The following is a 27001-nucleotide window of genomic DNA, read 5'->3' on the forward strand; positions in this document are numbered from 1 at the left end:
GCTTTACGGGTATACGTACAGGTTACGTCATCTTTCAGAAAGTCGTACCATTTGTTTGTTCTTTATGATGGGCCAAAGAAGGGTTGGCCGGCCTCTAAGCAGACTTTGTCTAGATGGATTAGACTTGCCATTCGGCAGGCTTATATTTCCTGTGGGAAACAGGTTCCGGTTCAAACGGGTGCTCATACTACCCGATCAGTGGGTGCCTCGTGGGCGGCTGCCAGGGGTGCTTCCACTACTCAACTTTGCAGAGCGGCGACGTGGTCTTCAGCCCACACGTTCGCGAGATTTTAAAAGTTTGATACTTTTGCGTCCGGAGAATCTAAGTTCGGACGTTTAGTTTTGCAGGCCACCGACAGCACTCCCTCCCTGGGGGAAAACTTGGGGACATCCCCTACTGTATAGGACTCCAGTGTCCCCTAGTGGATGAAAGAGAAAAGAGGATTTTGGTACTTTCCGATAAATCCATTTCTCTGAATCCTCTAGGGGACACTGGACGCCCACCTCGGTGCTGTCAACCTGCTGTGTTCAAAGTTCTTGTTTTAATCAGTTCGTGCAAGCAGCGTTCGGTTAAGAGTTCTTGGCCGCTGTTTGATATGTTGTACGGTTCGGTTCCTCGCCATGGGCTATAGTGTCATGTCCTATTCTCTCAGTCACATTTTTCAAACTGAGGGAGGAGGGATGTGAAGGGGGAGGAGCCGGCTGTGCAGACAATGCTAATTTAAGATTGTGCCACACCTCCGGTTCAAGGCTTCACACCCCTACTGTATAGGACTCCAGTGTCCCCTAGAGGATTCAGAGAAATGGATTTATCGGTAAGTACCAAAATCTTCTTTTTAATCAGCAGAAGCTGCTTGTGCATCCTAGCCACATAGCAATGCAAATAAGATGCCTTTCCATAAAAAAATAGGCACCCGACGTTAGAGCTGCCAGTTGACTCATGCCAGGAACTATATGTGTCATTACGAGTAGAAGGGCATTAATAATGTGTAACATATGTGTAAGGGGCACTATGTGTGTCATTATGTGTATAAGGGCACTAATAATGTGCAGCACATGTGTAAGGAACATTATGTGTATAAAGGCATTAATAAGGGTTGACATAATGTGTAAGGTGCATAATGTTTATAAGGACATTAATAATGTGTGTCATGTGTAAGGGGCATTACTGTGTGGTATTATGTGTATAAAGTGCTCTACTGTGTGGTGTAACATAGAAAGGGCACTACTATGTGGTCTAATGTGAATAAAGCGCAATATGGTGTGGTGTAATGTGAATAATAAGCAATATGGTGTGGTGTAATGTGAATAAGGAGCAATATGGTGTGGTGTAATGTGAATAATAAGCAATATGGTGTGGTGTAATGTGAATAAAGAGCAATATGGTGTGGTGTAATGTGAATAAGGAGCAATTCAGTATGATGTTATGTGAATGAGGGGCAATACTATGAGGAGTAACGTATATAAGGTAAAGTGGTACTACTGTGTGATGTAATGTGAATAAGGGACACTATCGTATAATAAATTGTGAATAAAGTTGCACTACTGTGAGGCATAAATTGAATTGGGAGTACTATTGTGTGGCCATGCCCCTTGCCAGCAAAAACACATACCTTTTTGGGCTGTGCGCCGAATGTGCACATTGTTCTTATTTAAATTACAGGGGGTAGGAAAACAAAAAAAGGACTGCTATGGGTGGGGGGGGTGATGGTGCTGGGAAAGGGGTGCAGGGTCAGAGGCGAAACTAGCGGTGGTTGCTAGGGGCTCCAGCCAAAATCTTGCCTAGGGCATCATACTGGTTAGGGACGGCTCTGGTACCACATGACAGTATATGAGGACGGGATCGCCCTTATATTAGTACTCCCTGTTGTGAGGGCTACACACACTTCTGCGACTATTTCCATCATATCTGGATTATTCTAGTACCACACAGCAGACGCCATGATATAAAACCGGCAAGTAGTAACATTTTTATGACGTTCTATTTACCTGCTCAAACAGGTAGAGTGGGGGCTTGGAGTACTGGTGCAGGAGGTAATCAAACACAAGCAGCAGCCTTGCAAGCAGGAGGGGCACGGCTGGCAGCTGGGACTCCAGATTGCTGGCCAGGTCCTGCAGAGTCTGAATAACCAGTAACAGGATGGTCTGGCGCCCCTTGTCTGATAGATTGTGGAAGATCAAGAGAAGAAGCTGGAGGTGATCCACATTGACATCTTCTACGTCTCCTGGGACCACTCCCTGCAGGATGTTCTGTTTGAGGGTCCCAACAAATCTGAGGAAGCGCAAAGACATGTAAGAGCAGGTCCGCCATATTGATGTCTGCTACAAGGAGTTACACTTCATAAAGGCTACTTGGTCATCGGTGGCTGTACTTCTCACAGGCCGCAGTGACACAACGTGCCTATTACAGAACGGGAGCATGCAAAGCGCATTGCTGTGATCTTAATAAATGTATAATAATGATCTGCAGTGGTGCACATTCCTCCCTAACAGAGGATATTATTGGGCCCAGGATCTGCCACGAAGAGCTTTAGATATTTCTATTGGCTTGCTATTTACTAAATCACAGTACAATATGCATTACTGCATCCACCAATTATATGTGCATTTATGTTTGCTCCACTGCATCCTATGCAAGTGTTGGGGTATGATATCCCTACGTTCATGATCCCAATGGAATTTTGTGACTATTCTAACCCTAACCTACCCTTCCCGCAGTCTAACCCTATTCTACCCTTCCCAGTCTAACCCTAATTCTACCCTTTCTCGCAGTCTAACCCTAACCTACCCTTTCCCGCAGTCTAACCCTAACCTACCCTTTCCCGCAGTCTAACCCTAACAATTGTGACCGTTCGGATTACGCCCACCAGGATCCTGACTACACCCCCCATGCAGAACTATATGCCTTCTGTTTGTGCGTGGCTTCTCTCTTCAAAAGAACTGCTGGTGTGGGAGTGCCCGCGTGTTCTTTACGTTGTTGCTCTCCGGACAGTTCCTATGGTAGTGAAGCCGCGGCTCTTATATGAAGCAGCACTTACCTCTCCCAGACGCGGAGACATTCCACGATATCTGGCTCTCCTTGAATGCTGGCTTTATGCTGCCAGAGCAACAGGAGGCGGGACAGCACAGAAAGACTTTGTGGGTGTATGTAAAGGGGCCACGGTCCCTCGCTCAGAGGTGCGATTCCAAGCTGCTGCAGGAGGGCGCTCTGCCAGGAGAGAAAACAAAATTAACAGTGAAAACTCTGCAGGAAAAAAAATAAGAATTTACTTACCGATAATTCTATTTCTCGTAGTCCGTAGTGGATGCTGGGGACTCCGTAAGGACCATGGGGAATAGCGGCTCCGCAGGAGACTGGGCACATCTAAAGAAAGCTTTAGGATCACCTGGTGTGCACTGGCTCCTCCCCCTATGACCCTCCTCCAAGCCTCAGTTAGGATACTGTGCCCGGACGAGCGTACACAATAAGGAAGGATTTTGAATCCCGGGTAAGACTCATACCAGCCACACCAATCACACTGTACAACTTGTGATCTGAACCCAGTTAACAGCATGATAATAGAGGAGCCTCTAGAAAAGATGGCTCACTACAACAATAACCCGAATTTTTTGGTAACAATAATTATGTACCAGTATTGCAGACAACCCGCACTTGGGATGGGCGCCCAGCATCCACTACGGACTACGAGAAATAGAATTATCGGTAAGTAAATTCTTATTTTCTCTGACGTCCTAGTGGATGCTGGGGACTCCGTAAGGACCATGGGGATTATACCAAAGCTCCCAAACGGGCGGGAGAGTGCGGATGACTCTGCAGCACCAAATGAGAGAACTCCAGGTCCTCTTTAGCCAGGGTATCAAATTTGTAGAATTTTACAAACGTATTTGCTCCTGACCAAGTAACTGCTCGGCAAAGTTGTAAAGCCGAGACCCCTCGGGCAGCTGCCCAAGATGAGCCCACCTTCCTTGTGGAGTGGGCATTTTAAGATTTTTGGCTGTGGCAGGCCTGCCACAGAATGTGCAAGCTGAATTGTACTACAAATCCAACGAGCAATCGTCTGCTTAGAAGCAGGAGCACCCAGTTTGTTGGGTGCATACAGGATAAACAGCGAGTCAGATTTTCTGACTCCAGCCGTCCTGGAACATGTATTTTCAGGGTCCTGACCACGTCAAGCAACTTGGAATCCTCCAAGTCCTTAGTAGCCGCAGGCACCACAATAGGTTGGTTCATGTGAAATGCAGAAACCACCTTAGGTAGAAAATTTGAGGACGAGACCTCAATTCTGCCCTTTCAGAATGAAATATTAAGTAAGGGCTTTTATATGATAAAGCCGCCAATTCTGACACACGCCTGGCAGAAACCAGGGCTAACTCGTCACTTCCATGTGAGATATTTTAAGTATACAGTGGTGAGTGGTTCAAACCAATGTGACTTTAGGAAACTCAACACAACATTGAGATCCCCAAGGTGCCACTGGAGGCACAAAAGGAGACTGTATATGCAGCACCCCCTTTTACAAATGTCTGAACTTCAGGCACTGAAGCCAGTTCTTTTTGGAAGAAAATCGACAGGGCCGAAATTTGAACCTTAATGGACCCTAATTTTAGGCCCATAGACAGACCTGTTTGCAGGAAATGGAGGAAACGACCCAGTTGAAATTCCTCTGTAGGGGCCTTCTTGGCCTCACCCCACGCAACATATTTTCGCCAAATGCGGTGATAATGTTTTGCGGTTACGTCTTTCCTGGCCTTGACCAGGGTAGGGATCTTCAGGATCCGGCATTCAACCGCCATGCCGTCAAACGCAGCCGCGGTAAGTCTTGGAACAGACAAGGCCCTTGCTGGAGCAGGTCCTTTCTTAGAGGTAGAGGCCACGGTTCGTCCGTGAGCATCTCTTGAAGTTCCGGATACCAAGTCCTTCTTGGCCAATCCGGAACCACGAGTATAGTTCTTACTCCTCTCCTTCTTATGATTCTCGGTACTTTTGGTATGAGGGGCAGAGGAGGGAACACATACACTGACTGGTACACCCACGGTGTTACCAGAGCGTCCACCTTTATTGCCTGAGGGTCCCTTGACCTGGCGCAACATCTGTCTAGTTTTTTGTTTAGACGGGACGCCATTATGTCCACCTTTTGTTTTTCCCAACGGTTTACAATCAGGTGGAAGACTTCTGGGTGAAGTCCCCACTCTCCCGGGTGAAGGTCGTGTCTGCTGAGGAAGTCTGCTTCCCAGTTGTCCACTCCCGGAATGAACACTGCTGACAGTGTTATCACATGATTTTCTGCCCAGCTAAAATCCTTGCAGCTTCTGCCATTGCCCTCCTGCTTCTCGTGCCGCCCTGTCTGTTTTCGTGGGCGACTGACGTGATGTTGTCCGATTGGATCAATACCGCCTGACCCTGAAGCAGGGGTTTCGCTTGACTTAGGGCATTGTAAATGGCCCTTAGTTCCAGAATGTTTATATGAAGAGATGTCTCCAGGCTTGACCATAAGCCCTGGAAATTCCTTCCCTGTGTGACTGCTCCCCAGCCTCGCAGGCTGGCATCCGTGGCCACCAGGACCCAGTCCCGAATGCCGAATCTGCGGCCCTCTAGAAGATGAGCACTCTGCAACCACCACAGGAGGGATACCCTTGTCCCTGGTGACAGGGTTATCCGCTGAAGCATCTGAAGATGCGACCCGGACCATTTGTCTAGAAGGTTCCACTGTGCGTGGAATCTGCCGAATGGGATTGCTTCGTAGGAAGCCACCATTTTTACCCAGAACCCTTGTGCATTGATGCACTGAGACTTGGTTCGGTTTTAGGAGGTTCCTGACTAGCTCGGATAACTCCCTGGCTTTCTCCTCCGGGAGAAGCACCTTCTTTCTGGACTATGTCCAGAATCATCCCTAGGAACAGAAGACAAGTCGTCGGAATCAGCTGCGATTTTGGAATATTGAAAATCCAATCGTGCTGCCGCAACACTACCTGATATAGTGCTACACCGATCTCCAACTGTTCCCTGGATCTTACCCTTATCAGGGAATCGTCCAAGTAAAGGATAACTAAAATTCCCTTCCTTCGAAGGAATATCATCATTTCGGTCATTACTTCAGTAAAGACCCGGGGTGCCGTGGACCATCCCTACGGCAGCGTCCGAACTGATACAGTTCTGTACCATAACCTGAAATACCCTTGGTGAGAAGGGTAAATTTTGACATGAAGGTAAGCATCCTTGATGTCCCGAGACATCATGTAGTCCCCTTCTTCCAGGTTTGCAATCACTGCTCTGAGTGACTCAATTTTGAATTTGAACCTCTGTATGCAAGTGTTCAAAGATTTTAGATTTTTAGATTTTAAAATCGGTCTCACCGAGCCGTCTGGCTTCGGTACCACAATAGTGTGGAATAATACCCCGTTCCCTGTTGCAGGAGGGGTACCTTGATTATCACCTGCTGGGAATACAGCTTGTGAATGGCTTCCAAAACTGCCTCCCTGTCAGCGGGAGACGTCGGTAAAACAGACTTTTGGAAACGGCGAGGGGAATACGTCTCGAATTCCAATTTGTACCCCTGAAATATTATCTGAAGGATCCAGGGGTCTACTTGCGAGTGAGCCCACTGCGCACTGAAATTCATTGAGAACGGGACCCCACCGTGCCTGAACTTGTAAAGCCCTAGCGTCATACTGAGGGCTTGGCAGAGGCGGAAAAGGGTTTCTGTTCCTTGGAACTGGTTGATCTCTGCAGCCATTTTCCTCTCCCTCTGTCACGAGCAGAAAAGAGGAACCCTTTTGTCCGCTTGCCAACCAGGACTGCGCCTGATAATACGGCGTCTTATTTTGAGAGGCGACCTGGGGTACATCCCCTCTTTTAAGGCAATACTTCCAAATGCCGTTTGGAATCCGCATCACCTGACCACTTTACTGGAATAATTGCTTATACTTGATGCCAGTCGGCAAATATTCCGCTGTGCATCATGCATATATAGAAATGCATCTTTTAATTGCTCTATAGGCAATAATATACTGTCCTTATCTAGGATATCATATTTCCAGTCAGGGAATCCGACCACGCCAACCCAGCACTGCACATCCAGGCTGAGGCGATTGCTGGTCGCAGTATAACACCAGTATGTGTGTAAATACATTTTAGGATACGCTCCTGCTTTCTATCAGCAGGATCCTTAAGGGCGGCCATCTCAGGAGAGGGTAGAGCCCTTGTTTTTACAAGCGTGTGAGCGCTTTATCCACCCTAGGGGGTGTTTCCCAACGCACCCTAACCTCTGGCGGGAAAAGGTATACTGCCAATAACTTTTTAGAAATTATCAATTGTTATCGGGGGGAAACCCACGCATCATCACACACCTCATTTTATTTCTCAGATTCAGGAAAACTACAGGAAGTTTTTCCTCACCAAACATAATACCCCTTTTTTTTTTTTGGTGGTATTCATATTATCAGAAAAGTGTAAACTTTTTCCATTGCCTCAATCATGCAATGTGTGGCCCTATTGGAAATCACGGTTGTCTCTTCACCGTCGACACAGGAGTCAGTACCCTTGTCGGCGTCTGTATCTGAGGTAACGGGCGCTTTAGGGCCCCTGTATGAGACGTCTGGACATGCACAAGCTGAGTAGCCGGCTGTCTCATGTCAACCACTGTCTTTTATACAAAGCTGACACTGTCACGCAATTTCAACAGTACATCCACTCATGGTGTCGACCCCCTAGGGGGTGACAACACTATTTCAGACACTCTACTCCGTCTCCTCATCATTTTTCTCCTCATACATGTCGACACCAACGTACCGACACACAGCACACACACAGGGAATGCTCTGATAGAGGACAGGACCCCACTAGCCCTTTGGGGAGACAGAGGGAGAGTTTGCCAGCACACACCAGAGCGCTATATATATATATACAGGGATAACCTTATATAAGTGTTTTTCCCTTTATAGCTGCTGTATTGTTATATACTGCGCCTAATTTGTGCCCCCCTCTCTTTTTTAACCCCTTTCTGTAGTGTAGTGACTGCAGGGGAGAGCCAGGGAGCTTCCCTCCAACTGAGCTGTGAGGGAAAATGGCGCCAGTGTGCTGAGGAGATAGGCTCCGCCCCTTTCTCGGCGTCCTTATCATCCTTTTTCTGTATGTTTTGGCAGGGGTTAAATGCATCCATATAGCCCAGGAGTTATATGTGATGCATTTATTTTAGCCATAATAAGAATTTACTTACCGATAATTCTATTTCTCGTAGTCCGTAGTGGATGCTGGGGACTCCGTCAGGACCATGGGGAATAGCGGGCTCCGCAGGAGACAGGGCACATCTAAAAAGCTTTTTAGGTCACATGGTGTGTACTGGCTCCTCCCCCTATGACCCTCCTCCAAGCCTCAGTTAGGTACTGTGCCCGGACGAGCGTACACAATAAGGAAGGATCTTGAATCCCGGGTAAGACTCATACCAGCCACACCAATCACACCGTACAACTTGTGATCTGAACCCAGTTAACAGTATGATAACAAAACGAAGTAGCCTCCGAAAAGATGGCTCACAACAATAGTAATAACCCGATTTTTGTAACAATAACTATGTACAAGCATTGCAGACAATCCGCACTTGGGATGGGCGCCCAGCATCCACTACGGACTACGAGAAATAGAATTATCGGTAAGTAAATTCTTATTTTCTCTAACGTCCTAGTGGATGCTGGGGACTCCGTCAGGACCATGGGGATTATACCAAAGCTCCCAAACGGGCGGGAGAGTGCGGATGACTCTGCAGCACCGAATGAGAGAACTCCAGGTCCTCCTTAGCCAGAGTATCAAAATTTGTAAAATTTTACAAACGTGTTCTCCCCTGACCACGTAGCTGCTCGGCAAAGTTGTAATGCCGAGACTCCTCGGGCAGCCGCCCAGGATGAGCCCACCTTCCTTGTGGAATGGGCATCTACATATTTCGTCTGTGGCAGGCCTGCCACAGAATGTGCAAGCTGAATTGTACTACAAAACCAGCGTGCAATAGACTGCTTAGAAGCATGAGCACCCAGCTTGTTGGGTGTATACAGTATAAACAGCAAGTCAGACTTTCTGACTCCAGCCGTCCTAACTATATATATATATATATATATATATATATATATATATATTTTTAGGGCCCTGACCACGTCTAGTAACTTGGAGTCCTCCAAGTCCCTAGTAGCCGCAGGCACCACAAGAGGTTGTTTCAGGTGAAAACGCTGACACCCCTTCATGAAGAAACTGGAGACGAGTCCCAGTTCTGTCCTGTTCAAATGGAAAATTTTAATATGGGCTTTTGTAAGACAAAGCCGCCCATTCTGACAATCGCCTGGCCGAGGCCAGGGCTAACAACATGGTCACTTCCCATGTGAGATATTTGTCAACAGCATGGTCACTTTCCATGTGAGATATTTCAAATCCACAGATTTGAGCGGTTCAAACCAATATGATTTTAAGAAATCCCAACACTATGTTGAGATCTCACGGTGCCCCTAGGGGCACAAAAAAGCTGTATATGCAATACATCCTTTACAATCTGGACTTCAGGAACTGAAGTCAATTCTTTCTGGAAGAAATCTACAGGGCCGAAATTTAAATGTTAATGAACCCCAATTTGAGGTCCAAAACACTCCTGTTTTCAGGAAGTGTAGAAATCGACCTAGTTGAATTTCCGTCGTGGAGCCTTCCTGGCCTCACCCACGCAACATATTTTCACCACATGTGGTGATGACGTTGTGCGGTCACCTCCTTCCTGGCTTTGACCAGGGTAGGTATGACCTCTTATGGAATGCCTTTTCCCCTCAGGATCCGGCATTCAACCGCCATGCCGTCAAACGCAGCCGCGGTAAGTCTTGGAATAGACATGGTACTTGCTGAATCAAGTCCCTTCTTAGCTCCCCAGGCCCTTAGTCCTCTGTGAGCATTTCTTGAAGTTCCGGGTACCAAGTCCATCTTGGCCCATCCGGAGCCACTAGTATAGTTCATACTCCTCTATGTCTTATAATTCTCAATACCCTGGTTATGAGAAACAGAGGAGGGAACACATACACAGACTGGTACACCCACGGTGTTACCAGAACATCCACAGCTATCGCCTGAAGGTCTCATGACCTGGCGGAATACCTGTCCCGTTTTTGTTCGGGCGGGACGCCATCATGTCCACCTTTGGTCTTTGCCAACGGTCCACAATCATGTTGAAAAACTTCCCTATGAAGTTTCCACTCTCCCGGGTGGAGGTCATGCCTGCTGAGGAAGTCTGCTTCCCAGTCGTCCACTCCCGGAAAGAACACTGCTGACAGTGCTATCACATGATTTTCCGCCTAGCGAAAAATCCTTGCAGTTTTCACTGCCCTCCAGCTTCTTGTGCCGCCCTTCTGTTTACGTGGGCGACTGCCGTGATGTTATCCCACTGGATCAATACCGGCTGACCTTGAAGCAGAGGTCTAGCTAAGTTTAGAGCATTATAAATTTGTTCTAAGCTTATTTATGCGGAGAGAATTCTCCAGACTTAATCACACTTCCCTGGAAATTTTTTCCCTGTGTGACTGTTCCCCAGCCTCTCAGGCTGGCCTCCGTGGTCACCGGCATCCAATCCTGAATGCCGAATCTGCGGCCCTCTAGAAGATGAGCACTCTGTAATCACCACAGGAGAGACACCCTTTTCCTTGGATATAGGGTTATCCGCTGATGCATCTGAGGATGCGATCCGGACCATTTGTCCAGCAGATCCCACTGAAGAGTTCTTGCGGGAAATCTGCCGAATGGAATTGCTTCGTAATAAGCCACCATTTTTACCAGGACTCTTGTGCAATGATGCACTGACACTTTTCCTGGTTTTAGGAGGATCCCGATTAGCTCGGATAACTCCCTGGTTTTCTCCACTGGGAGAAACACGTTTTTCTGGACTGTGTCCAGAATCTTCCCTAGGAACAGTAGACGTGTCGTCGGAAAAAGCTGCGATTTTGGAATATTTAGAATCCACTCGTGCTGTCGTAGAACTACTTAAGATAGTGCTACTCCGACCTCCAACTGTTCTCTGGACCTTGCCCTTATCAGGAAAGCGTCCATGTTTCTTTTAAGAAAAATCATCATTCCGGCCATTACCTTGGTAAAGACCCGGGGCGCCGTGGACCATCCAAACGGCAGCGTCTGAACTGATAGTGACAGTTCTGTACCAGGAACCTGAAGTACCCTTGGTGAGAAGGGCAAATTTGGACCTGTAGGTAAACGTCCCTGATATCCAGTGACATCATATCGTCCCCTTCTTCCTGGTTCGCTATCACTGCTCCGAGTGACTCCATCTTGATTTGAACGCTTGTATGTAAGTGTTCAAATATTTCAGATCTCACCGAGCCGGTTGGCTTCAGTACCACAATATAGTGTGGAATACTACCCCCTTCCTTGTTGTAAGAAGGGTACTTTGATTATCACCTGCTGGGAATACAGCCTGTGAATTGTGTGAGGGGGAGACGTCTCGAATTTCCAATGTACACCTGGGATATTACATGTAGGATCCCGGAGTTCCCTTGCGAGTGTTGCTGAAACTCTTGAGATGACCCCCTACCGCACCTGAGTCCGCTTGTACGGCCCCAGCGTTATGCTGCGGACTTGGCAGAAGCCGTGAGGAGCTTCTGTTCCTGGGAATGATCTGCTTGCTGCAGTCTTCTTCCCTTTCCTCTCCCCCTGGGCAGATATGACTGGCCTTCGCCCGCCTGCCCGTATGGGGACGAAAGGACTGAGACTGAAAAGACTGTGTCCTTTTCTGCCAATATGTGACTCGGGGTAACAAAAGGTGGATTTTTCAGCTGTTGCCATGGCCACCAGGTCCAATGGACCGCCCCTTTATACGGCAATACTTCCATATGCCGTCTGGAATCTGCCTCACCTGACCACTGTCGTGTCTTCGTCTGGCAGATATGTACATCACATTTACTCTTTGATGCCAGAATGCAAATATGCCTCTGCGCATCACACATATATAGAAATGCATCCCTAAAATGCTCTATAGACAATAAAATCCTGTCCCTGTCAAGGGTATCAAAATTTTCAGTCAGGAAATCCGACCAAGCCCCCTCAGCGCTGCACATCCAGGCTGAGGCGATTGCTGGTCGTAGTATAACACCAGTATGTGTGTATATACTGTTATGATATTTTTCAGCTTCCTATCAGCTGGCTCCTTGAGGGCGGCCGTATCTGGAAACGGTAACTTTATATGCGTGTGAGCGCCTTGTCCACCCTAAGGTGTGTTTTCCAACTCGCCCTTACTACTGGCGGGAAAAAGGGTATACCGCCCATAACTTTCTGTCGGAGGAACCCCACGTATCATCACACACTTCATTTAATTTATCTGATTCAGGCAAAACTACAGGTAGTTTATTCCCACCCTACAAAATACCCTTATTTGTGGTACTTGTGGTATCAGAAATACGTAACACCTCCTTCATTGCCCTTAACATGTAACTTGTGGCCCTAAAAGAAAAATACGTTTGTTTCTTCACCGTCGACACTGGGGTCAGTGTCCGTGTCAGTGTCTGTCGACCGACTGAGGTAAATGGGCGTTTTTACAAGCCCCTGACGGTGTCTGAGACGCCTGGACCGATACTAATTTGTCCGCCGGCTGTCTCATGTCGTCAACCGGCTTGCAGCGTGTTGACATTATCACGTAATTCCATAAGTAAGCCATCCATTCTGGTGTCGACTCCCTAGAGAGTGACATCACCATTACAGGCAATTTTCTCCGTCTCCTCACCAACATTTTCCTCATACATGTCGACACACACGTACCGACCTACAGCACACACATACAGGGAATGCTCTGATAGAGGACAGGACCCACTAGCCCTTTGGGGAGACAGAGGGAGAGTTTGCCAGCACACACCAAAAGCGCCATAATGTATATAACAACCCTAGAAGGTGTTGTTTCTATATATGGGCTCTTAATATATAATTATATCGCCAATTTATGCCCCCCTTCTCTTTAACCCTGTTTCTGTAGTGCAGGGGAGAGTGGGAGCCTTCCTCACCAGCGGAGCTGGTCAGGAAAATGGCGCTGAGTGCTGAGGAGAATAAGCTCCGCCCCTTTCACGGCGGGCTTTTCTCCCGGTTATTAGGAAAACTGGCCTGGGTTAAATACATACATATAGCCTTAATGGCTATATGTGATGTATTTATTTGCCAAATAGGTATTTATATTGCTGCCCAGGGCGCCCCCAGCAGCGCCCTGCACCCTCCGTGACCGTGTCAGTGAGCCGTGTAGCAACAATGGCGCACAGCTGCAGTGCTGTGCGCTACCTCTCTGAAGACTGTGAAGTCTTCTGCCGCCTGTTTCCGGACCTCCGTTCCGCCGTCTTTCTTCAGCGTCTGTAAGGGGGATCGGCGGCGCGGCTCCGGGACGAACCCCAGGCTGACCTGTGTTCCGACTCCCTCTGGAGCTCAGTGTCCAGTAGCCTAAAACTTCAATCCTCCTGCACGCAGGTGAGTTGCAAGTCTCTCCCCTAAGTCCCTCGTTGCAGTGATCCTGTCGCCAGCAGGAATCACTGATTAGAAACCTAAAAAAAAACTTTACTAAACAACTCCTTAAGAGAGCCATCCAGTTTGCACCCTTCTCGGACGGGCACAAAAACCTAACTGAGGCTTGGAGGAGGGTCATAGGGGGAGGAGCCAGTACACACCATGTGACCTAAAAAGCTTTTTAGATGTGCCCTGTCTCCTGCGGAGCCCGCTATTCCCCATGGTCCTGACGGAGTCCCCAGCATCCACTAGGACGTTAGAGAAATAAGGTTTTTTATCGATTTATTGCGTCTCAGGGCGCTGCCCCCCCCAGCGCCCTGCACCCTCAGTGACCGGAGTGTGAAGTGTGCTGAGAGCAATGGCGCACAGCTGCGGTGCTGTGCGCTACCTTATCTGAAGACAGGATCGTCTTCTGCCGCCGATTTTTCCGGACCTCTTCGCTCTTCTGGCTCTGTAAGGGGGACGGCGGCGCGGCTCCGGTGACCCATCCAGGCTGAACCTGTGATCGTCCCTCTGGAGCTAATGTCCAGTAGCCTAAGAAGCCCAATCCACTCTGCACGCAGGTGAGTTCGCTTCTTCTCCCCTTAGTCCCTCGATGCAGTGAGCCTGTTGCCAGCAGGTCTCACTGAAAATATAAACCTAAACTAAAACTTTCACAAAGAGCTCAGGAGAGCCCCTAGTGTGCACCCTTCTCGTCGGGCACAGAAATCTAACTGAGGCTTGGAGGAGGGTCATAGGGGGAGGAGCCAGTGCACACCAGGTGATCCTAAAGCTTTCTTTAGATGTGCCCAGTCTCCTGCGGAGCCGCTATTCCCCATGGTCCTTACGGAGTCCCCAGCATCCACTAGGACGTCAGAGAAAAAAAAAAAAAAAAGACAGAAAACAATTTGGCCCAAAAGCCCTATGTCAAACCTACTACCACCTCTCATCTATGGATACCCAATATAGGGGGTCATTCTGACCCGCTCGCTGCTGTTTGTCGCAGCCGAGCAAACGGGTTTCTACTGCGCATGCGCCGTAGTGCGTCGGCATGTGCCAGACGGCCGAAGACCGTAGCAGGGCTGCAATCGCCTCTGCCTGATTGACAGGCAGAGGCGGTCGCTGGGCGAGAGGGGGCGGAACGGCGGCGTTTGGCCGCCGTTTCGTGGGAGCGGTCCGGCCAACGCAGGCATGGCCGGACCGAACGGGGGACGGGCCGCAGCGGCTGCGTGACGTCACACACAGCCGCTGTGTGCCGGGGAGCGATGAGTAGCTCCCGGCCAGCACGCTAAAGCTGCGCTGGTCGGGAGCTACTCTTGAAGTGCAAAGGCATCGCCGCTGTGCGATGCCTTTGCACTTCTGCAGGGGGGGGCGGGGGGGGGGCGGCACTGACATGCGGGGCGGACTGGCCCCGTGCTGGGCGTCCCCCCGCATGTCAGTGTGAATGATCGTAGCTGTGCTAAATTTAGAACAGCTATGATCAACTCGGAATGACCCCCATAATCCTTTCTTCATCAGGGTACATAGGTTCCACAGGGAACGTCAGGGTTGTAGTGCTGGATGAATATCCGGGCACCAAACAGTTAAAACTTTCAAGCGTATCCCTCCTCTATAACCCCGCCTCCAGGCGCAGGCAATCAGTTTTGAGTTGGTGCCTGCAGAGAGCAGGTGCACCATGACAGGGGGCAGCCCCAGAAACGTTCTTTTTTACTTAGAAGAGATTGTTTTTCTGGTTTCTCTATGGGGTTGTCAGTGCTGTAAGCTCCATCACCCCCCCAACCCCACCCCTTCAGGAACGGCAGCACCCACTGGAGTAAAGTAACAAGCCAACGGAGCCGATAAAGTGGTTTGTAGTCATGGCAGATAAACCCATCAGCTGACCTGTAGTGTTGGAGACTGGAGATCAGAGGTCACCAGACAGTGATTAAACTGGTACAGTGCGACGGCAAAGTCCTCATCGGATGAGCCTACGAGACAGAATACGTGTGTGTAAGAAATCCAACGCCTATGACGCAAGTGATGCGCACCCTTATAAACGCTCACCTTTCAGGCCGTCCTTATCCACGTCCTTGATGATACAGGCCAGGGTGGACATGTGCTGCTCGGTCAGTGACACGCTCAGGTAGTTGCGGATGAAGTTGCTGCGGGAGTTCAGCATGCAGCTGGTGATGAAGTTCAATGTGTTGGATGCGAGACTGAGAAACTGGAGGAAAACAGAAAAAAAGATTACGTTAGGTGTCAACAGTCATACAACACCCTTACAGGGCTGAGAGACCAGACACATGCAGGACTGCAAAATCCAGACAGTCCCTTCATGTAAGCGTGACATAAGGAACTCAAAATAAAGCAGAGGACTATCACGCAGGCTACAGGCACCATTCTTGAGACTAGTCATACCAGTTCTGGGTCCTTGCGACTGGCCAGGATATTGCCGTTTCCAGCAGGGTGTTGCTTGCTGGGACTTTTGGCTCTAGGCGAACTCTCAAGAGGAGGCGGCGGTGGGGGTGGAGGTGGCACCTTCTCTTTAGTTGGGGAGATAGTCTCTTCAAACCACTGCCCCAGGATAGGCTCGCTGTCATCATCTGCATGGAAATAGCAGGATGTCAATGCCATCAGTGACCAGCACAAGTAACCTACAAGGCTGCCTGCATAGTAGTATCTCCTTCAGAGTGATTTATAATAGAGGAGATGGAAGGAGTAAGGCGGAGAGAGCTACCTTGGCTGCTGTCTTCCTCTGTGCTGCTGAAGTCATCTTCATAGTATGTGTTGGAATCAGTGGAGGCGCTGGCATCGCTGCTCACAGACCCCTTCCTCTGCCGTTGTAATACACAGGCCTGCGTGACAACAGGAGAGAATGTAACCCCTTAATACACGGGACTCTCCCCTCCCCAAACACTCTCCCAGGACAAGCAGCTTTCTCACCTTGCGGTAGGATGTGGACAGAATCGTGAACATTAAGTTTGTCAGGGGAATGGAGTCGATGAGACGCTGAATCCTCTGGATAGACGTGCTCTGGGCTGAGACGCTGAGCTCGGCGAGGGGACCGTCTGTGTCCCAAGTTTGCTGCAAGAGACGAGGTGTGAGCTCAGCGCAGGGGGAAGGAGGGGGCACAGAACGGACAGTATGGAACGAGGTTGTGTAACTGCAAGATCAGCGTGATGAAAAGGGTCATGTGACCCTGGCAGGGGCGTAGAGTCGCACCATGTTATTGCAATCAGAGACCAGGCCAAGCATTAGCAAACTACGAGATCAGCTCAGGAGATCGGACATTAGTTACCTTGTGCAGGGTCTCCACTTGCAGGTCTTGGAAGAGAGAGGTGAGCAGTTTTATAGCATGGTTCGCCAGCACGACCGACAGGACTCCAAACCCCTGGTGCCTAGTGGAAGAAACATAATGTAACATTCTCCAGCCAGTCGGGTATCACAGCCCTAACAAATGATTATTTATATACTGGTCTTATTAAGGAACGCTGAAGGACATAGCTGATATTACTGGGAGGCGGATGTTTAAGAGATTCCGGACAACGCCACAGCCTTACTTAGTACAGCGAATAAGGATCAACCGCATAACGTTCCAACAACTGGGCGACGTATCAGAGCAGAGATCCTCATTTATACCCTCTTGGGCACAGGCTAATGTGCTGGGCAGAGCTGCTGTACACATCACATAAGGATTACCAGGCAGACCGCACACGTGGTGAAAGTCCTGGTTACAAATCAGCGGATGTCTCCATTACTTATGCTCTTACCCCTTGCCAGGACCCAGCTTTGGGGAGCCCGCCCCTTCTTTGGCTCGCGTAATGTCCCGGACGCGAAGGGCTGCCAGCGGATCTTTCTCCTTCCCTTTGTCTGCCAGGGCTGTAGGGCTGAGGTTGAGGATCAGATACAGACTATTCACCAAGCACCAGGCACCCAGGAGCTGGAAGTTCTGGTAATGCTGGAACACAATCACAGACACCTGTAACTATGGGCTCAACAGAAAAACATTCACAGAAAACAAAGAGGGACATTACATCCAACCCTCTACTCCGAGCCCACTGGGGGACACTGGAACACTAGGGGTATAAAGGCTCAGCTGGAAGCCACACAGTCAGTCATCCAGGGCCTTATTTATCACCGACCATGACCTACCCCTCTCTGGAATTCCGCATCACCCTGCCCCACGCTTCAGTCTATCTTTAATTCCGCTCGCACCTCATTTATCTCTCTTGTTGCTCAAGCTCTGGCAGCCCCCTTCCCCTGCAGAATCATTCACACTCCTCTCACCCACCCACGGTTCTCAACCAGTCTTCTCCTCCCTATATCTCCAGACACATGTTCACTGCCCTCTTCACCCTACCTTTGACTGCTGTCTCTCCACCTCCCCCATCACCTCTTTCCACGTGCGCTTTCAACCTCTGAAATGCCTTCCCACCCTCAGACTGCCACTCAGCCTCTCACCCCTGCATCCCCCAGTTCAGCACCCTACTTTTTTGTGTATGCCCATTTTTCCTTTAGAACGTAAGCTCTCATAAGCAGGGCCCTCTCCCCTACGGACTTATGTAAACTGCAGACTGTAATTATGTATATATAAATCAAATTGTGAACTTGTAATTTGTTGTATGTTCTTGCTTCTATAAACGGTGCTACGGGAACCCTTATGGCACAATTGGAGCTAGCCACAGTGTTTAGAGTTTTCAAGTGCCAGCTCCCAGTTACTGCCTACTATATCCCCATTGTAACTGCGCTCCAGTGTCCCCTAGTGGATGAAGGAGAAATAATACTAAAAAAGACTCAATCTTGAACCGGTCCCTCTCCAGATGAATATTTGAGTTCAGAATGAGCCAATAGAATGTGTCCGGTTTCTAAACCGAGAAGCGATTGGAGTAGAACCCCGTCCCCTTCTGCTCCTCTGGGACTGAAATTACTACCCCTGAGGGGGCAGAATGGCTTCCTGTGGTGACATAAGTGAGCTCACCTCTCCTCCGGCACGCCTGGAGCTGTTTATGGCTTGGCCGATCATCTCATAGATTTCCAACTACAAGACAGAATTAGCAGAGTAAATACACAGAACACACATTGTCTGTTGCCACCTCGTCTGCAATTGTAATGACCATTCAGGAGGCAAGATACAACACCCGTTATATCCCCTGTATATTATATACCCTATCAGATCTTATGTTCAGTACAGCAGTCCTCTGTATAGTCCCACGTCACAGCCCTGCAGACTTTCATGGCCCGGAATAAATAACCCATAAAGATAAAGACACACGTACACATTTCTGCACTATGGTGGCAGCGTCGTTCTCGTAGTCCTCCTCTTTGCAGCTTGTAGAGCCAGTCCGGACCTGCTGGGTACCGCCAACGTGGAGAATAGCCATGCACGCAGCGACGCTGACACCTTCACACAGCGGGAGAGAGAAGGTCACGTGATTGGGATACTAGACAAGCTGAGCAGAGAACGCTTTGAGGAGGAGAAAGATTTACCTGCGTACAGGCAGCTCAGGGCCAGGAGGGTGACGTCTTTCAGCCGAGGAGGAGTCAGAGGCTCCATGACTGGGAGGGACAGTGTGTCCAGGGCCATTGTCACGTCAATCACAAGGGAATGGAACCTATAACACATCAGGCAACACAGGACTGAGCTTATAAACTCTCATGTATACAATAAGCCGCTTTACAGAGACTGAAACCCATCTGATCACTCATTGCTCTCCTGCAGACGTTTTAGCATAATCCAGGGAGTTTATGTTCCTTACCCTTGGACAGGCCTCAGAACTGCTCCATAGAAATTCAGTAAATTTTGTCAACATGAATACGGTCAATATGATTTGCATGTCATCATAGCCCACATCGACACTGATAAAATGTCTACACAAAATGCCGAGAAAATGTTCCTGGTGGTCTAGCAGTCAATTAACTGGTTTGCTGGCTCTAGTGGTGTCTTCTGGGTCTAGCGGTCAGCTGACTGACTTCTGGATAATCCTGTGGGGGTCTCAGCAGTATCGCTAACCCTTAACCCTCCCCTCCAGCAGCCTAACCCTAACCCTCCCAGTCCTTAACCCTAACCCTCCCAGTCCTTAACCCTAACCCTCCCAGTCCTTAACCCTAACCTCCCCTCCCAGTGTCTAACCATAACCCTCCCCCTCCTGCAGCCTAACTCATCCTCTAGTGCCTAAAACTCACCACAGCCTACCCTAACCTCCGCTCCCAAAGCCTAATTCATCCTATAGTGACTAACCCTCACCTCTGCAACCTAATCCTAACCCTCCCCTCCCCTCCCGCAGCCTAATCCTAACCCTCCCCTCCAGCAGCCTAACCCTAAATCTCCCAGTCCTTAACCCTAACCCTCCCAGTCCTTAACCCTAACCTCCCCTCCCAGTCCTTAACCCTAACCCTCCCAGTCCTTAACCCTAACCTCCCCTCCCAGTGTCTAACCATAACCCTCCCCCTCCTGCAGCCTAACTCATCCTCTAGTGCCTAAAACTCACCACAACCTACCCTAACCTCCGCTCCCAAAGCCTAATTCATCCTATAGTGACTAACCCTCCCCTCCAGCAGCCTAACCCTAACCCTCCCAGTCCTTAACCCTAACCTCCCCTCCCAGTCCTTAACCCTAACCTCCCCTCCCACAGTCTAACCATAACCCTCCCCCTCCTGCAGCCTAACTCATCCTCTAGTGCCTAAAACTCACCACAACCTACCCTAACCTCCGCTCCCAAAGCCTAATTCATCCTATAGTGACTAACCCTCCCCTCCAGCAGCCTAACCCTAACCCTCCCAGTCCTTAACCCTAACCTCCCCTCCCAGTCCTTAACCCTAACCTCCCCTCCCACAGTCTAACCATAACCCTCCCCCTCCTGCAGCCTAACTCATCCTCTAGTGCCTAAAACTCACCACAGCCTACCCTAACCTCCCCTCCCAAAGCCTAATTCATCCTATAGTGACTAACCCTCACCTCTGCAACCTAATCCTAACCCTCCCCTCCAGCAGCCTAACCCTAAATCTCCCAGTCCTTAACCCTAACCCTCCCAGTCCTTAACCCTAACCTCCCCTCCCAGTCCTTAACCCTAACCCTCCCAGTCCTTAACCCTAACCTCCCCTCCCAGTGTCTAACCATAACCCTCCCCCTCCTGCAGCCTAACTCATCCTCTAGTGCCTAAAACTCACCACAACCTACCCTAACCTCCGCTCCCAAAGCCTAATTCATCCTATAGTGACTAACCCTCCCCTCCAGCAGCCTAACCCTAACCCTCCCAGTCCTTAACCCTAACCTCCCCTCCCAGTCCTTAACCCTAACCTCCCCTCCCACAGTCTAACCATAACCCTCCCCCTCCTGCAGCCTAACTCATCCTCTAGTGCCTAAAACTCACCACAACCTACCCTAACCTCCGCTCCCAAAGCCTAATTCATCCTATAGTGACTAACCCTCCCCTCCAGCAGCCTAACCCTAACCCTCCCAGTCCTTAACCCTAACCTCCCCTCCCAGTCCTTAACCCTAACCTCCCCTCCCAGTCCTTAACCCTAACCTCCCCTCCCAGTGTCTAACCATAACCCTCCCCTCCAGCAGCCTAACCCTCCCAGTCCTTAACCCTAACCTCCCCTCCCACAGTCTAACCCTAACCCTCCCAGTCCTTAACCCTAACCCTCCCAGTCCTTAACCCTAACCTCCCCTCCCAGTGTCTAACCATAACCCTCCCCCTCCTGCAGCCTAACTCATCCTCTAGTGCCTAAAACTCACCACAGCCTACCCTAACCTCCGCTCCCAAAGCCTAATTCATCCTATAGTGACTAACCCTCACCTCTGCAACCTAATCCTAACCCTCCCCTCCCCTCCCGCAGCCTAATCCTAACCCTTCCGTCCCACAGCCTATCCCTCTCCACCCCCTACTGCCTAACCCTAATTCTCCCTCCCTGCAGCCTAACCCTCTCCCTAGTGCAGGCTTGGCCAACCTGTGGTTCTCCAGATGTTGTGAAACTACACATCCCTTCATGCCCAGCCACAGTTTTAGCATTCCCTAATAGCAACACTGTGGCAAAGCATGATGGGACTTGTAGTTTTACAACAGCTGGAGAGCCACGGGTTGGCCAGGCCTGCCCTAGAGCATAACCATAATACTCCCCTCCTGCAGCTTGACCCTCTGCCTGGTGCCTAACTCTCTACTGCCACAGCCCAACCCTAACCCTCCCCATCCCCTTCTGCAGCCTAACCCTCCCCTTCTGCAGCCTAACCCTCTCCCTAGTGCATAAGCATAAACCCTGCAGCTCAACCCTCTTCCTAGTACCTAACTCTAAACTCCATATCAGCAATCAAAGACATTTCAACAACGTTGACATCATAACTGTTGACACTGGTTTTTATTGGCAGGGGACTTCTAATGTGACAATGAGATGACCATGAACGCTCAGTGAAAGGTCAGCTACAAGCATTTGCAACAGGGTAAAATCTGTCAGTCAACCACTCACCCATTACGGACGGCGGTGGCGTCTCCCACTGTCGCCGGCATTATGAAAAAGGAGTTGGCTGATACGGCATCCTGGAAACGATTAATGTATCTCAGGAAGTAAGGTAGGTTCAGGCAGACTCTCAGCAACTTCTCCGACCCACCTACAACACACCAAGACAAACATTAATGAGCAAATCAAGTCATCACATATCAAAGAACACCATAAGGTAGATCACTGGACCTAAATAAACAACTACTTGTAGAATAGACAGGACTATTATATTAACTCTACACTACGTCTAGGAGAAACCAGCCTGCACCAATCACCCAGCCCTCGCTTTATAGGACGACATCTATCAACCACTGGGGATTTATTAACCATTTAAGAGTTCATTAACTGCAGACCTTGCTAATTACTAACATCGAGCACATAACAGCAGAATAAATATCTGACCAGAGGATGTAACTTAGCCGGGACCCCCGATACGTAGCCCACCAGTGTGACAACAGGGCAAGATCCCACTGTAGTTGTCAGAGGTGGTGGTTGGGAATGGGGTGGGGGGTCCCATGCAGCAAGGAGTGTAACCCTTCTATGTGGAATGGTTTTCTGGCTGCTAAGTAAGACCATAAACTAACAGATACCACATTTATATCAGGACGCATTGTCCAAAACAAATTAAATATGTTTCACTACATGGAAGTCAAATCAGAACCTGATTGTACCCGTCTTACCCAGCTCCTGAAGACTGACCACATTCTGGGCTATGAAGGTGCTCTTGGTTTTAGCAGCAGATGCTTGATCAGAACTTGTGTCGTCTCCCTCGGTCTCCACCTAATAACAAATCACGTCAGAAGCCAGGTCAGAATGAAGGGAGAATTTTTTTGTTCTCATCATAAAATGAAATTCTCTGATTCCATGTGGTGGACCCTGAACACTGTGGGTTTAGAGATGAGGAGTAGGCACTGAATAGTTAGAACTATTGGAGCTGAAACTTCCCCCTCTCTCCGTTATTTGCCTAACAAAGCTGAATGAAGTCCTCAGTACGCAACGGCACAACCAGCAATAAACAACCAGGAAGGGAACGCAGCGTCCCCCAAATGAACACTTTTTATGGCGAGTACACAGAAAATAAGAATTTACTTACCGATAATTCTATTTCTCGTAGTCCGTAGTGGATGCTGGGAACTCCGTAAGGACCATGGGGAATTACGGCTCCGCAGGAGACAGGGCACATCTAAAGAAAGCTTTAGGATCACCTGGTGTGCACTGGCTCCTCCCCCTATGACCCTCCTCCAAGCCTCAGTTAGGATACTGTGCCCGGACGAGCGTACACAATAAGGAAGGATTTTGAATCCCGGGCAAGACTCATACCAGCCACACCAATCACACTGTACAACTTGTGATCTGAACCCAGTTAACAGCATGATAATAGAGAAGCCTCTCGAAAAGATGGCTCACTACAACAATAACCCGAATTTTTTGGTAACAATAATTATGTACCAGTATTGCAGACAATCCGCACTTGGGATGGGCGCCCAGCATCCACTACGGACTACGAGAAATAGAATTATCGGTAAGTAAATTCTTATTTTCTCTGACGTCCTAGTGGATGCTGGGAACTCCGTAAGGACCATGGGGATTATACCAAAGCTCCCAAACGGGCGGGAGAGTGCGGATGACTCTGCAGCCCCCAATGAGAGAACTCCCGGTCCTCCTCAGCCAGGGTATCAAATTTGTAGAATTTTACAAACGTATTTGCTCCTGACCAAGTAACTGCTCGGCAAAGTTGTAAAGCCGAGACCCATCGGGCAGCTGCCCAAGATGAGCCCACCTTCCTTGTGGAGTGGGCATTTACAGATTTTTGGCTGTGGCAGGCCTGCCACAGAATGTGCAAGCTGAATTGTACTACAAATCCAACGAGCAATAGTCTGCTTAGAAGCAGGAGCACCCAGCTAGTTGGGTGCATAGAGGATAAACAGCGAGTCAGATTTCCTGACTCCAGCCGTCCTGGAAACATATATTTTCCGGGTCCTGACAACGTCTAGCAACTTGGAGTCCTCCAAGTCCCTAGTAGCCGCAGGCACCACAATAGGTTTGGTTCAGGTGAACGCTGAAACCACCTTAGGGAGAAACTGAGGACGAGTCCTCAATTCCGCCCTGTCCGAATGGAAAATCAGATAAGGGCTTTTACAGGATAAAGCCACCAATTCTGACACGCGCCTGGCCCAGGCCAGAGCCAACAGCATGACCACTTTTTCTGTGAGATATTTTAACTCCACAGATTTAAGTGTGTCAAACCAATGTGACTTTTTGAACCCAAAAACCACCTGGAGATCCCAAAAGTGCCACTAAAGGCACAAAAGGAGGCTGTATATGCAGTACCCCTTTAACAAATGTCTGAACTTCAGGGACTGAAGCTAGTTCTTTTTTGGAAGAAAATTGACAGAGCCGAAATTTGAACCTTAATGGACCCCAATTTCAGGCCCATAGATACTCCTGTTTGCAGGAAATGCAGGAATCGACCCAGTTGAATTTCCTCCGTCGAGCCTTACTGGCCTCGCACCACGCAACATATTTTCGCCAAATGCGGTGATAATGTTTTGCGGTTACATCCTTCCTGGCTTTGATCAGGATAGGGATGACTTCATCCGGAATGCCTTTTTCCTTCAGGATCCGGCGTTCAACCGCCATGCCGTCAACGCAGCCGCGGTAAGTCTTGGAACAAACAAGGTCCTTGCTGGAGCAGGTCCCTTCTTAGAGGTAGAGGCTACGGATCCTCCGTGAGCATCTCTTGAAGTTCCGGTTACCAATTCCTTCTTGGCCAATCCGGAGCCACTAATATAGTGCTTACTCCTCTCCATCTTATCAATCTCAGTACCTTGGGTATGAGAGGCAGAGGAGGGAACCCATACACTGATTGGTACACCCACGGTGTTACCAGAGCATCTACAGCTATTGCCTGAGGGTCCCTTGACGTGGCGCAATACCTGTCGAGTTTTTCCCAACGGTTTATAATCATGTGGAAGACTTCTGGGTGAAGTCCTTACTCTCCCGGGTGGAGGTCGTGCTGAGGAAAACTGCTTCCCAGTTGTCCACTCCCGGAATGAAAACTGCTGACAGTGCCATCACATGGTTTTTCGCCCCGCGAAGAATCCTTGCAGCTTCTGCCATTGCCCTCCTGCTTCTTGTGGCACCCAGTCTGTTTACGTGGGTGACTGCCGTAATGTTGTCCGACTGGATCAACACCGGCTGACCTTGAAGCAGAGGTCTTGCTAAGCTTAGAGCATTGTAAATGGCCCTTAGCTTCAGGACATTTATGTGAAGTGATGTCTCCAGGCTTGACCATAAGCCCTGGATATTCCTTCCCTGTGTGACTGCTCCCCAGCCTCGCAGGCTGGCATCCGTGGCCACCAGGACCCAGTCCCGCATGCCGAATCTGCGGCCCTCTAGAAGATGAGCACTCTGCAACCACCACAGGAGGGATACCCTTGTCCCTGGTGACAGGGTTATCCGCTGAAGCATCTGAAGATGCGACCCGGACCATTTGTCCAGTAGGTTCCACTGGAAAGTCTTGCGTGGAATCTGCCGAATGGGATTGCTTCGTAGGAAGCCACCATTTTTACCCAGAACCCTTGTGCATTGATGCACTGAGACTTGGTTCGGTTTTAGGAGGTTCCTGACTAGCTCGGATAACTCCCTGGCTTTCTCCTCCGGGAGAAACACCTTCTTTCTGGACTGTGTCCAGGATCATCCCTAGGAACAGAAGACAAGTCGTCGGAACCAGCTGCGATTTTGGAATATTGAGAATCCAATCGTGCTGCCGCAACACTACCTGAGGTAGTGCTACACCGATCTCCAACTGTTCCCTGGATCTCACCCTTATCAGGGAATCGTCCAAGTAAAGGATAACTAAAATTCCCTTCCTTCGAAGGAATATCATCATTACGGTCATTACTTCAGTAAAGACCCGGGGTGCCGTGGACCATCCCTACGGCAGCGTCTGAACTGATAGTGACAGTTCTGTACCATAACCTGAGATACCCTTGGTGAGAAGGGTAAATTTTGACATGAAGGTAAGCATCCTTGATGTCCCGAGACATCATGTAGTCCCCTTCTTCCAGGTTTGCAATCACTGCTCTGAGTGACTCAATTTTGAATTTGAACCTCTGTATGTAAGTGTTCAAAGATTTTAGATTTTAGATTTTAAAATCGGTCTCACCGAGCCGTCTGGCTTCGGTACCACAATAGTGTGGAATAATACCCCGTTCCCTGTTGCAGGAGGGGTACCTTAATTATCACCTGCTGGGAATACAGCTTGTGAATGGCTTCCAAAACTGCCTCCCTGTCAGCGGGAGACGTCGGTAAAACAGACTTTTGGAAACGGCGAGGGGAATACGTCTCGAATTCCAATTTGTACCCCTGAAATATTACCTGAAGGATCCAGGGGTCTACTTGCGAGTGAGCCCACTGCGCACTGAAATTCATTGAGAACGGGCCCCCACCGTGCCTGAACTTGTAAAGCCCTAGCGTCATACTGAGAGCTTGGCAGAGGCGGAAAAGGGTTTCTGTTCCTGGGAACTGGCTGATCTCTGCAGCCATTTTCCTCTCCCTCTGTCACGAGCAGAAAAGAGGAACCCTTTTGTCCGCTTGCCAACCAGGACTGCGCCTGATAATACGGCGTCTTATTTTGAGAGGCGACCTGGGGTACATCCCCTTTTTTTTTTTTTTTAAGGCAATACTTCCAAATGCCGTTTGGAATCCGCATCACCTGACCACTTTACTGGTATAATTGGACAACGCACTTATACTTGATGCCAGTCGGCAAATATTCCGCTGTGCATCATGCATATATAGAAATGCATCTTTTAATTGCTCTATAGGCAATAATATACTGTCATTATCTAGGATATCAAATTTCCAGTCAGGGAATCCGACCACGCCAACCCAGCACTGCACATCCAGGCTGAGGCGATTGCTGGTCGCAGTATAACACCAGTATGTGTGTAAATACATTTTAGGATACCCTCCTGCTTTCTATCAGCAGGATCCCTAAGGGCGGCCATCTCCAGAGAGGGTAGAGCCCTTGTTCTT

At 49.2% G+C, this 27001-nt stretch overlaps 1 protein-coding gene across 1 annotated transcript in view; it reads right to left on the reverse strand.

Annotated features, from left to right (window-relative positions):
- Positions 1-27001, reverse strand: part of UBR4 (ubiquitin protein ligase E3 component n-recognin 4) — a 157692-nt gene that overhangs the window by 114552 nt on the left and 16139 nt on the right. The window contains 14 exon segments of the mRNA XM_063942129.1: positions 1990-2272; positions 3039-3208; positions 15368-15453; positions 15530-15689; positions 15884-16068; positions 16203-16320; positions 16409-16549; positions 16764-16863; positions 17236-17423; positions 18444-18503; positions 18742-18866; positions 18953-19077; positions 21929-22070; positions 22642-22741. Of these exon segments, the coding sequence (XP_063798199.1) occupies positions 1990-2272; positions 3039-3208; positions 15368-15453; positions 15530-15689; positions 15884-16068; positions 16203-16320; positions 16409-16549; positions 16764-16863; positions 17236-17423; positions 18444-18503; positions 18742-18866; positions 18953-19077; positions 21929-22070; positions 22642-22741 (1983 nt within the window).

This window comes from Pseudophryne corroboree, chromosome 10, assembly GCF_028390025.1.
Source record: "Pseudophryne corroboree isolate aPseCor3 chromosome 10, aPseCor3.hap2, whole genome shotgun sequence".
Classification (NCBI taxonomy): Eukaryota; Metazoa; Chordata; class Amphibia; order Anura; family Myobatrachidae; genus Pseudophryne; species Pseudophryne corroboree.